At 39.5% G+C, this 13,401-nt stretch overlaps 1 protein-coding gene across 3 annotated transcripts in view; it reads right to left on the reverse strand.

Moving 5' to 3' along the window:
• Positions 1 to 2,179: 2,179 nt before the first annotated feature.
• Positions 2,180 to 13,401, reverse strand: part of ugl (ureidoglycolate lyase) — a 57,162-nt gene continuing 45,940 nt past the window's right edge. For all 3 annotated transcript variants that reach the window (XM_034092338.1, XM_071204537.1, XM_034092337.1), the window contains exons 8-15: positions 12,083 to 12,239; positions 11,179 to 11,371; positions 9,341 to 9,419; positions 9,157 to 9,249; positions 4,347 to 4,419; positions 4,188 to 4,255; positions 3,350 to 3,486; positions 2,180 to 2,606 (exon numbers count right to left, since the gene is read on the reverse strand). In XM_034092338.1, the coding sequence (XP_033948229.1) occupies positions 2,435 to 2,606; positions 3,350 to 3,486; positions 4,188 to 4,255; positions 4,347 to 4,419; positions 9,157 to 9,249; positions 9,341 to 9,419; positions 11,179 to 11,371; positions 12,083 to 12,239 (972 nt within the window). In that variant the 3' untranslated portion in view covers positions 2,180 to 2,434. The remainder of the gene's footprint in view (positions 2,607 to 3,349; positions 3,487 to 4,187; positions 4,256 to 4,346; positions 4,420 to 9,156; positions 9,250 to 9,340; positions 9,420 to 11,178; positions 11,372 to 12,082; positions 12,240 to 13,401) is intronic.

Genomic DNA, 13,401 nt, shown 5'->3' on the forward strand with positions numbered 1-13,401 from the left:
TCGCGGGGCCACATAAAATGAAGTCACGGGCCGGATTTGGCCCCCGGGCCTTGAGTTTGACACCCCTGGTATAGACGGTTCGACCATGAGGCCGACACGGAAACGCGGATTCGGAGCCCAAATCCGATACCCTTTGATTATGGCTCCCAAAGTGGGTAGGTCTGAGGACGAAATGCTTGCGGCTCCGTGTGTACGCCCTATACCAGGGGTGTCAAACTCAAGGCCCGGGGGCCAAATCCGGCCCGCGACTTAATTTCATGTGGCCCCACAAGAGCTTGCAAAGAATATAATATGTTTATTATACGGTTACATGCCGATTTACAGAAGCACGTTGCCCATAAACTACATGTCCCACAATGCATCTCAAATTTGACTTTTTTCTCAGAATTGGACTTATTTTGTTTAAATTGTACTTTTTTTCAAAATGTCACTTCTTTTTTTTCGATTTTTCTTTTTAAATCATTTTGTGACATTCTCACTGAAGAGACTTGCAATTATTTGCCGTAGACTTCTGCTTTCAGGCGTAGTTAATTATGTAGTTATTATCCTATCCGATAGGGTAATATAATACATTATTTTATATATATTAAATATTTATGTATGTATTTTTTATATAGTCTTAAAGTTACAACCGGCCATAATGCTGATGTGGCCCGTGATGAAATTGAGTTTGACACCCCTGCCCTATACGATCATTCCCCGAAAACGATGACACCATAGCCCCGCCTCTCCTGCTCACCCCCACGTCACCCGCGTCATTGCTGATGCGTTTCGCCAACAACAATAACAATGGCGGATCACAGGGTTGCGTTCATGCTCCAGACACTACTGACCATGATACAGATTTTAGTGCAACATTTACAGCTCCTCTACACAACCATCAGCAGCAATAATAATAATAATAATAATCATCATCGGTCATATTCGCTGCTTTTGGTGTATTTTGTGGCGGAAGTACAGCACCATTTACAGGCCCGGCATATATACTAAAGCATCTCCAGCGGTCTCGTGTGGACGGACACGTTCCTTGAGCCGATTCCGTGTGAACGGAAGACTTTTTTGATATCAAATTTGGTTCATTTTCGTCTCCGAAAATGGGGCATCTCACTCCACTCCTTTGCAGTGTTGAGCAAGTTACTTCCAAAATGTAATACAGTACATATTACTTATTACTGTCTTCTTTAAGTAATAAGTTACATTACAATATTACTGTCTCTGAAATGTAATGAGTTACACTACTTTTATATTACTTTTGAGTTACTTTACCAAAATAACCGCAAAATAATGACTAGGTATTTTAAATGCTAAAATGTAGTTTAGTGCAGCTCATTATACATCCAGTGAAGGGCAATGTGGTATAGCATAACAACTGTGAAGGCCATTAAGGCTACTAACAACTTTTATTACACGGCTCAGTTGAATACTCAATTCTGATTGTAAATTCTTAACACGGTGTTAATACAGTACAGACCACTGTCAAGGACTATAATGAAGGTTGCTAAGGAGGATCAAGAAAGAGAAAGGAAAAGAGGTTAAAAGACGGAGCGCTGGACGTCAGATAAATCACCAGAAGAAGGCAGACAGGAAGTAAACAATAACAGGAACACGGAATGGGCTCTGTAGTGTGTTTAGTATATGGCCGTGTAATAAGCAGGATAATGTGCAGCGAGGCGGTCCTTATGGGGAAAAGAACACCCGACGGGCCGATCAGGGAACTTGACGCGAAGCGGAGGGATCTTGATGAGCCTGAAGGGTAAACACCAGGCTTACTAATCTATCCGCACTATTTTTCTCTGGTGTCGGAATGTCTCGCGATGTTAGTGAATTCTTAAAAAACAAAACACCATTTAATTTCGGGTTAAAATGTGTTGTAACTGCGTTACTGAGAATTGTAACGGGTGGTATATTACCCACATTTCATTAGTAATGCGTTACATTACTTCGTTACAGCAAAAAGTAATACATTACTGTAACTCCGTTACTTTTGTAACGCGTTACACCCAACTCTGCTCCTTTGCCATATGCTGTTAGTGGTTATCCTCCCAGAAGAGAGTATAAACAGCTAACAGCTAACGTTAACTAGCTTTCCTTCTGCAGATTACACAATGGATTTGTTGTTCACAATGTAGCATATACTCTACCATCAATCAGGAACAACAAGATGCTTCTTAATGCAGACTGTGTTATTGCCTTTAATTTTACTTACAGTATCACTGCGAACACAAAAATCCACATTGCTCTGGTTCTGCTGGTTCTTTCAGAGAAGTACTTCATGTGCTTCAGAGCAGCATGGCAGCAACTAAACATTGTTTTCATTATCAATACATCTTATTTAATCCAACTTGTTGATACATTCTATATAACTAGCTCAAATAATATCTAAGGGATCTCCTTAGACAGCGCTGAGCACAGGAAGCAGTCTGCAGCCGGACCCTCACAGTTTGGGTCGGGGTTTCTCTCCACCTATAGCCTCCACAGGTCCAGTGTTCTGGGAGCTGAGAAAGGTGTGGTCCTGGTTCAAGTATGTGGTGATGAACTCTGGAAAATCTCTCTTCAGGACAACCTCCAGGAACATGTCAGCTGCTGTGAGTATCCTCCGTTTATCCCTGAGGAAGACACAGAGAGAGAAACTGCTGTCCAATAATAGAAATAAATACTGACACTCAAACAGGGAAAGTTACAGAAATATGAAATGAAGTCAAAAGTTATGATACTGTTTATGATTGATGAATGATGATTATGATATAAGCTCTTTCTCCTCAGCAGGGCACAATGTGCTACCTGTAGCTTACAGTACAAGCCATGGACATACATGATTTTGTTGCACTGGTATTGAAGAATAAGCACCACAATATAAAATAGGAGACAGCTCCACACCTAAAGTGGCATGTGTTTCAAAGACTGTGACTCTTTTTGGTGAAATTAAAGCCACATATCAGCATTAGTCTGACTAGTATCTGAAAGAGGTGATGTCTAGAAAACAGCAAATACACATTTATCAAAGGGAGCATGATGTTTATAATTGTGTAGAAATAAATTACGATTTAAAGGTCCCCTATTATACTATTTTTCAACAATATATCACAGGTTTCAGATATATACAGAAGATGTCTCTGAAGTGATTGGCTGAAACACCAAACAGATAATTGCAGAATCCCATAATCCCCTCTGTTTTAGCCCTGTTCCAAAAGTGCTGATTCTGTGTCTGTAGCTTTAAATGCTATTGAGCTGCTGCTGGCCACGAGACACAATGTCGCTCTAGGAGGAGATATTCAGGTGATAAGGTACATTGACAATGACACATGTCCATATCACTGGCTTGTCTAAAAGGCGTCCTGAAGGTGCTCACCTGTCAGAGTGACGGCCTGTCCCCAGCTCTATCAACAGCTCCATCACCATCTCCTTACTGAGGTCAGTCACCAGCCGCCTGCTCACCACCCTGCTGTCATCCTCCAGCTGAGTCTGGTGACGGATCCACTGCCACACCTGAACACACACTCACACACACACACACACACACACACACACACACACACACACACACACACACACACACACACACACACACACACACACACACACACACACACACACACACACACACACACACACACACACACACACACACACACACACACACACACACACACACACACACACACACACACACACACACACACACACACACACACACACACACACACACACACACACACACACACACACACACACACTTGTTTATACCTCAGGGTCAATGTGGCTATACAGTGCTGGTTAAATCCGATTGTTGGAGATATCAACTGTGGAGATGTCTGCCTTCACTTCAATATAATGGAACTGATCGACACTCGACTTGAAGACATTCTGCAGTTGTCACAAAATGTTGATAACATGCATTTAAACTTTAAGAAATGATGTTCGAAAGTCTTGCATTTACTGTATTATTTTTAACCTGCAGGTATTGCAACAGCAACGTGATAAGTACTTAGTAATATCTCAGTGGACATAATAATAATAATATATTTTATTTCTATAGCGCTTTTCTTGAACCCAAAGACGCTTATGTCCCTCTCATGAAGTGTTGAATAATTTCTATATGTGCAAAGCTCTAAAATGTAGTAAAATAATCTCTATTTATATGATTAGGGGTCATGCACAGTGTGTTCAGTGTAAGCAGTAAAGCCCACCTGTGATCTGGAGATCTCTGCTGTGGCTGAATCCTCCACCTGGCCTCTGTAGAAGAAGTGTCCTTTACCTGTACAACAGAACATGATTCTAACATTATGCAAGCTTCATCCTGAGTGCTCCTAAAGAAGAAGAGAAGAAGAATATGAACGTGGACTTACCTGAGAGCCATGCATTGATAAAGAGCACCCCGACTGCAATGTTATACTTCAGACCATAAAGAGTGACTCCTCCCTGAGGAAAAACACAATCCATAAGTAACACAAAAACACACAATATATGTTCTTTATGTGAAGCTAACAATATCAGTTTTACATTTCCTTCTATCATGCTCTGTCACATGCACATACTCAGATCTTTGCTTTAAAGTAGCAATACTAGTGTGAAAATACTTATTTACAAGTGAAAATCCTTGATTCAAAATTGTACTCAAGTAAGTACCAAAAGTAAAATGACTCATTATGCAGGATGGCATAATTTTATTTATTTATTTTATTATTGATACATTTTGTATTATTGTTAATTAAGTCAATGTCACACTTGGTAAAAGTGGGGTTTATCAGAATAACCTTTGATTACTGCTGGCTATCTTAACATATAATAATATATAATAATGTATTAGTTGGTTTATTTTTTATTTAAATCTGCAAAGTACATAGAAACTAAATCGTAATATAAATGTAGTGCAGTAAAGAGTACAACATTTGATCTGAAAACACTACTTTTAGTGTGGTCAAAGTTTAAAGTAGCAGTAAATAAAAAAACAACTACAAGTACCTCCATTTCTCACTTAAGTGCCGTACTTCAATAATAAGCCTCATAATTACAGTATTATGTAATTAGTAATAGAAAAGGGTTTGTACTCTCTATTACAAGAAGCTTTTTGTACACAGTCTACTTGTGTTGTATTTCTGCAAATGCTTTGACCTGAGTAAAGTTGTCGCTAGGGAAGCGTCACTTCACTCTATTTCTCCCCTTTTACAGGGCGTAACATCTGGATTAATCTGCAATCAAAATATTACCTTGCTCTAAACCAGTGGCGAACCGTCAGGGCCTTCAAGGTATTCAGAGAATACCCTGGAACACTCAGATAAAACAAACAAAAAATCGATTTAATTATATAAATAAAATGTAATAAAATGTATATAAAATGAATAAATGAGAATCGTCTGTGTTGTTGATCTGTAATATCACAGTGTTACGTTGATTTGTTTGTCCTTCTCGGACCATGCACTACGCATTTCAGAGGTTTTGTGTTAGAAAAGAAAGCAACCAATCAGATCTTGTTCTGGATCTCTGGGTAGAATATCCTTCAAGGTATTCTACATCCTTGATCGAATGCCCTGGCCGTTGCACTGAATGAGAGCGTACCTTTGGATTGACAGTTTGATCAACCAATCATATATTGATTTGTAGCCAATGGGCGTGTTCTTTCAGAGTTTCCCTCGGTTCCAGGGTATAATCTATTTTTCCAATATTATCACAGAAAATGCCGGAAATTCCAGAGTCCTTTTCTCCACTATGGATCAGCTGCTAAACACTGTCTCTGCCCCCCCACCCTCCTCAACAGCTACATGTGAGGAATTTGTTCTGTTTTTTGAGAACAAAATAACTTCAATCAGAGCTAGTATCAATACTAGTGGAGGTGGAGATGAAACCGATCTCAGTAGAGTATGTAATGTAACCATGAGTAACTTCACATGCATCACACTAAGCGAACTGTGTAAAACTGTTTCAGAAGCAAACTCCACAACCTCAGACATTGATCCTATCCCCACAAAATTCTTCAAGCGAGTGTTTGATAGCATCTCCAGTCCAGTCCTGGACATTATAGACACATCCCTTAAAACTGGCATCTTCCCTGATGCCTTTAAAACAGCTGTTGTAAAGCCTCTATTAAAGAAACCTAAATTGGATAACAACCAATATCAAATCTACCTTTTATCAGTCAAATATTGGAAAGAATTGTCTCAGTCCAAATCAATTCCTATCTTAAAGAAAACAACATCTTAGAAGTGTTTCAGTCAGGTTTCAGAAGATACCACAGTACGGAAACTGCACTCACAGGTAATTAGTGACATCAGACTCAACTCTGATGCAAATAAAATCTCCATCCTTATCCTATTAGATCTCAGTGCAGCTTTTGATACTATTGATCACAACATCCTAATAACTCGACTTGAAAAGCTTATTGGTTTCTCTGGTTGCGTGCTGAACTGGATCAAAACATATATCAGAGGAAGGATGTTCTATATAATATTAGTCTAGGAGGCCATCCATCAGAGAAACATGAAAGCCGCTACGGGGTTGCACAAGGAAGCTGCTTAGGTCCATTACTCTTTTCTCTCTATATGCTACCGCTCGGCGACATCATCAGAGAGTATGGTATAGATTTCCACAGCTATGCGGATGATACACAAGTGTACATATCCGCTGAACCAAATGATGTGACAGCCATAAACTCCATTACCAACTGCCTGACAGCAATAAACAAATGGATGAACGATAATTTTCTTAAATTGAATGAGGACAAAACTGAATTCATACTTGTCGGCCCCAAATCAAAAAGAGAGATGCTAACAAATAATCTAGGAAGTTTAACCACTTGGATTAAACCGGAGGTGACAAGTCTCGTTGTCATCCTGGACTCAGATTTGAACTTCAACGTCCATTTGACCAAAATAGCTTTCTTTCATCTCAGAATCATAGCGAAGGTAAGACCATTCATAAATCAAAATGATGCAGAGAAGCTAATTCATGCTTTTATATCTAGCCGACTAGACTACTGCAATGCACTATTCACTGGTCTCCCCAAGAAAGCTATTGGAAGACTCCAGCTCATTCAAAACTCTGCAGCTAGACTACTGACGAATACCAAAAGGAGGGAACACATTAGTCCTGTCTTAGCTACTCTACACTGGCTTCCTGTAACTTTCAGAATTGATTTTAAGGTGCTTCTCCTCACATACAAAGCTCTAAATCAGGGGTGGGGAACCTTTTTCCTCTCAAGGGCCATTTCAATGTTTTCAACATCCTCCGAGGGCCGTACAAATGATTAACCTCTGCAACCTCTTAATCCAGATATCTTGCCATGACTCACGCATGCATGCACGTGCACGGCTGTGGCATGACCACCCAAACAGAAAGATATGGACACAAGATGTGTGCAAATGTATTTAGACTCCTATCTATGTGAACATGATTTAAGTCGGGGGGACCTAACCTCCTCTAGGGGGGTCAGGGAAGATTATTTTTTAAATGTTGAAGTTAAAAGCATCAATCTGGTGCACTTTGAGAGCAACATTAGTAGATCTATGGATACATCTCTCAACACCCACATGAAACAGAACTGTAAACAGATTTTCTTTTTCTTTATGGATATTTTACAAATAACTCCCCTTTCAAACTGTATTCTTGTTTATTAATAACAACTTTTTTTTTACTGTCATATAGTATTTTATACCTGTTTAATTGATTCTCTTATTTTTTGATAATTATAATGATCATATAAAGATGTGCCTTTACCTCACTTGTTGTAGAAAAAGCTTCTTATATTCGTTAGCATAGCTAGCTAACCAGATGCTAATAACAATAAAGTTATTGACTGTATGATCAGTATGACAGATGAACAGATCGACACTGGGCTTACAACTAAGACACAGCCACGCAAAAACTGCAGCATGTGTACGGCTCCTTATCGGTACTGCAATTTTTGGAAGTGCCGGAGCGGAGCTGCGTTCTGGTGCTCTCCGTCAGAACTACACCCCTGTCAGACATATACCACGTGATGACACGTTAGGCTTGTGTTGTGTTCAAGGACCCTGACCTTGGCCAGGAAAAACAGTTTAATTATTTTGCGGTCTAGATTTCTTTAATTTTTTTCTTTTTTGCGTGTGTTCATAAATTACCTCGAGGGTCACAACAAATGGTCTCGCGGGCCGTATACGGCCCGGGGGCCGGAGGTTCCCCACCCCTGCTCTAAATGGACAAGGACCCAGCTGCTGACTCTCTGATTAACTACACACCCGCCAGAACACTGCGATCATCAGATGCAGGTCTATTAGAGGTCACCAGAAAGAGTCCTAAGAAGATCGGTGATGCAGCCTTTGTAAACTACGCTCCAAAACTGTGGAACATGTTACCCAACAATATTAGGGAAGCCAATATGTTAGACATTTTTAAAAGGCAGCTTAAAACCTATCTCTTGACCAAAGCATTTTACTGATTTTACACTATTATACTGCACTATTCTCTGTGATTGACATTGCACTATTTCTCTATGTTTTATTCCCCATGTTTTTATTTTTTATTATTTTATCCCACTTTATGCTTTGCTCTTGCTGCTTGTTTTACACTGATTTTATGTCTTATTTTTTACTGATGTAAAGCACTTTGAACTGCAATCCCCTGTATGAAAGGTGCTATACAAATAAAGTTATTATTATTATTATTATTATTATTATTAATCTAGAAGGCCCGGTAGTTCACTGACTCGAGACAGAGGATTCTAGATGAATGCGACGAAGCAATTCATGCCGTTTTATTGTTGTTAACGTTGAAATGGCAAGTGCAACAGGTGAAGATGAAGTTGTTGCAGAATTGTTGTGAGTACCCTTTTCAAGATGACAATTCTGTGAAAAGACGGACATTATAACACCGGGGGGCGGCGGCGGGGGGGTGTGTGTGTCTACAGAAGGTCCAGTTGTGATAGACACGGTTCGCCACTGCTCTAAACCTATATCTGCCAAGGATATCTGCAGTAAGTAAGATACTTCAGTCTTTTTGAATGTGCAGCCATTGTAAATAACCAATTCAACCAACTTGATACCCAACTTGTTCCAGTCCACCTGGAAATGGATGGATTTTCAATCAATGATTCAATCTGAATGTATTAATAATATAGCATGTTTAAATAACACAGCTTTGAAAGGTATCTTCTGCTGGTCCATGTGGGATGAGTGAGCGACTGACTGAAGGCATGGACAGGAGGTCATCAGGGGTCACCGTCACATCATCCAGAAGCTGGTGGAGCTGGTTATCACCTTCAGTGTGGAGTTGGAATAGCTACAAGAGGTGGAGTACGGAGAGAAAACACAAGTCATTTCAGATGATCTGTGTGTAGAGAGCGTTGAAAGGCTCATGGTGCAGTGCTTACTTTCTGCATGGGCTCAATCAAGCCTAGATCGTACACCATGAATCCATCCACACCTGCCTGGATCTCCATCAGCTTCAGTCTGGGGGGTGGAGGAAACGGTTTCAGACGTTAGTCAATTTAACATGTAGCAATATCTACACACTGCATGGACGCAGAAGACGAGCACTCATTTTTCTTGATGCCCTCTGTTTTTGTTGAATTTAATGTCTGCTCTGTGCACTGGTTTAAGGAGCATTCAGATTAGTTTACTTTATGAAAGTACTTACATTAACTATCACCTGAATGTACCTGAAGTTTCAAGCCAATATTTAGACCACAAGCCAAAACGAAGCTACTTGTGCAATCTATAACAATGCAGCCCTCTGCAGCTGTCAACTATTCCGATTGGTCAGTTTGTCCGACCAATCATAGTGGACTTGCCCAACACTTGGTCTAAAGTTAGTTACAAGTTATCTCAAGCACTTAACCCCAGAATTCTAAAGCGACACAATGAAACTCTAGCTAAAAAGCTTCCTCGCCAACTAGTGACAGTTATTAAATAAGGGTACATTCCTTAATGTAATGTGAGAGGAGAAGAGGAGAGGAGGGGGAGCTCACTGATTACAAAGTGCTTTGGATCAACCAATTATAAATTAATACAAACAAATTGTTTACTTGATTATAGTCTGGATTTCTTTAATAATCCATTCTAGTGGGATTTATGCAATAATATATAGCAATATAAATATAATAAATTATTTGCTGAACATTAAATACACTACAGAGTGCACTTTAAAGGGGACCTATTATGCAAAATCCACGTTTTCATGTATCTTCTACATCAACATGTGTCCCCTCTTCTTCATGTCTCTTCTACATCAACATGTGTCCCCTCTTCTTCATGTCTCTTCTACATCAACATGTGTCCCCTCTTCTTCATGTCTCTTCTTCATCAACATGTGTCCCCTCTTCTTCATGTCTCTTCTTCATCAACATGTGTCCCCTCTTCTCCATGTCTCTTCTACATCAACATGTGTCCCCTCTTCTTCATGTCTCTTCTACATCAACATGTGTCCCCTCTTCTTCATGTCTCTTCTACATCAACATGTGTCCCCTCTTCTTCATGTCTCTTCTACATCAACATGTGTCCCCTCTTCTTCATGTCTCTTCTTCATCAACATGTGTCCCCTCTTCTTCATGTCTCTTCTTCATCAACATGTGTCCCCTCTTCTCCATGTCTCTTCTACATCAACATGTGTCCCCTCTTCTTCATGTCTCTTCTACATCAACATGTGTCCCCTCTTCTTCATGTCTCTTCTACATCAACATGTGTCCCCTCTTCTTCATGTCTCTTCTACATCAGCATGTGTCCCCTCTTCTTCATGTCTCTTCTACATCAACATGTGTCCCCTCTTCTTCATGTCTCTTCTACATCAGCATGTGTCCCCTCTTCTTCATGTCTCTTCTACATCAACATGTGTCCCCTCTTCTTCATGTCTCTTCTACATCAACATGTGTCCCCTCTTCTCCATGTCTCTTCTACATCAACATGTCTCCCCTCTGTGGAAAGAGACTCTGAAAGTTTCAGGAACAAAGATTTTCTCTCTTTTTGATCCATTTATATAAAAACCTGTTTGAAAATGAGCTGATCAGATTTTGGCTACTTTATGATGTCATACATTTTTTTTGTCTTGTGTAACCATTAGCTAATCACCAACCAAGGTCATTGCTCAGTGAATGTTCTTTTCTGTTTCATTTGTAAGGCCATGTTGACTTTGAGTGACTGAATATATCTGCTACAGTAGATCCATCATGGGTGTATCAGTCTGCTGAGCCTGTGTGTGACAGTGATGCTCCACCTGCTGACGGCAGCCATCGCTGTCCTGTGGGCGTCTCTGTCCTCCGGCAGCAGCAGGGCGGCCATGCCTCCTGTGGCCAGCGCTCCCCTCCGATGACACGTCTGCACCAGCAGCTCCATGTAGCTGCGCAGGAAACGCTTCTCCATGTTCACATATTTACTGCGGTCAGGCAGCAGGAAGGCCTGTCTCAGACCTGCAGCATGAACACAAGGATTGTCTTTTTCAGATAACTTTGATGCACAATTAGCCAGAGGTGTAAAAAGTACTCAGATCTTTAACTGAAGTAAAAGTAGCAATACTACAGTGTTACATTTACAAGTAAAAGTCCTACATTCAACATTGTACTTAAGTAAAAGAACAAAGGTATTGGCATCAAAATACACTTCATGTACAAAAAGTAAAAGTACTAATTTTCCAGTATGGCCCATATCAGATTTAAAAATATAAGATTGTAGTATTATAATCAATGTATATCAATGTTACCTCTGCTAAAGGTGGGGATAATAAAAATTACTTGATATACTGCTGGGCAGCTTAACCTATAAACATACATAATGATTTATTGGTTGGTTCATATTCTGTAAGGTAAATGTATACATGCGAAGTAGCAATTAACAAATAACAATTTGTTACAAAAATGTAATGAAGTAAAAAATGAAATAAATACCTCAAACATTTAGTAAAGTAAAAGGATGAATATGAATATGAATATGAAGTACAAGTACCTCACATTTTACTTAAGGACAGTACTTGTGTAAATGTACTTAGTAACTTTCTACCACTGCAATTAGTGCACTGTCGACAGATATTCCTAAAGATAAATACAGTCTGTGAACCTTCACTCTGTGGCTATAGAGCCGCAGCAGTGGTTAAGAGGCTCAGTGTAAAGGAAATATTGGCTCACCAAACTTATTGATGAAGGAGGCTGAGTAATCCCAGATGCCACAGTTGAGTCCTGCTGAATGCTCCCGCAGCTCGTAGAGGATCTCCTCCATCTCAAATGCTGCTAACACATTTTCAATGAGCACCGTGGCTTTGATGCTGCCCAGGGGAAGGCCCAACTAGACACAGACACATACAATCACTGACTTTCATCTACATACCAGGGACCATTCCACACAGAATTAAGGGCTTTCGTACTTGTTAAAAAGACGTAAGAAGAACAGAAATTACTCATACGAAATGTATTTCATGAAATGGCAGTTTGTAAATGGGATAACAAATTCACTGCAATCGATATGTAAAGAAAAATCTGAATGCTCAGCTTAACCCAAACACTCAGAACATTTGATGCTTTGCTTCTCTACATGTCTGTAAATATGGAGGTTTAGACAAAAGGGTGTACACCATGGGACGAAATGTTATTGAGAATAAGACTCAAACACAACAATAAAATGCTAATATTTTGACAAAATATACTTAAAAAGGGAAATGTTTTGCTTCAAGATCATAAAATAGCTTGGTAGCATTGAATCTAAGGTGGAGTGAAATTACCCGGAAGTATCTCAGTGGCAGCCATGATAAGAGCCATTGGAATTCTCTAGATGATAAGAAAGGAGGTTTGAAACTGATATGATAACTTCCTTACGGTACTTATTAAGCATTTTAAAAGTTATGTGGTAACTTGCCAAAGTGCTGTTTTTTTAACGTTCATCAGTTTAATAATCAAAAGAAGAAATATGAACGTTAGTTTTTACTGAAATGATCAAATAAAGTCAACATTTCACAGTGTTTACTGAACTGTGTGGGGTTTCTTAAACTTTTTAAAACATGTTTAATGGTGATATAAACATTAATAGGTTTAGGACTAACAATTTATTATAAGATATCTTCTTACAATCATACATATTGGGATCATTTGTATTAAAAACGACCAAATAGGTAGATTTTTCAGCAGCTTATTACGACCTATAGTCACGTTTTAAAGTTCAGCACCTCTATTGGTCGTGTAAGAAACAACAATTTGCGGCATATTGGCTGATGCTCTCGTTGATTGCAAACGCTCCAGACGGTCGTATATTCACAAATAACCCTCTCTGGAAAATCCTAAATTGTAGAATAGTTTGGCCATTAAAATGCTTTTTGATATGATTTCTAGCAAGAAGTGTATATTGTACTTTTAGAATCCACGTCCAGTGGATGTGCAGGATCTATAGTTTGATAGGTATTACGAAGATTATTTGAGGTCTCGCCAGGAGAACGTCTTTCCCCCTATTAATTTCT

Source organism: Pseudochaenichthys georgianus, chromosome 10 (genome assembly GCF_902827115.2).
Source record: "Pseudochaenichthys georgianus chromosome 10, fPseGeo1.2, whole genome shotgun sequence".
Taxonomy (NCBI): domain Eukaryota; kingdom Metazoa; phylum Chordata; class Actinopteri; order Perciformes; family Channichthyidae; genus Pseudochaenichthys; species Pseudochaenichthys georgianus.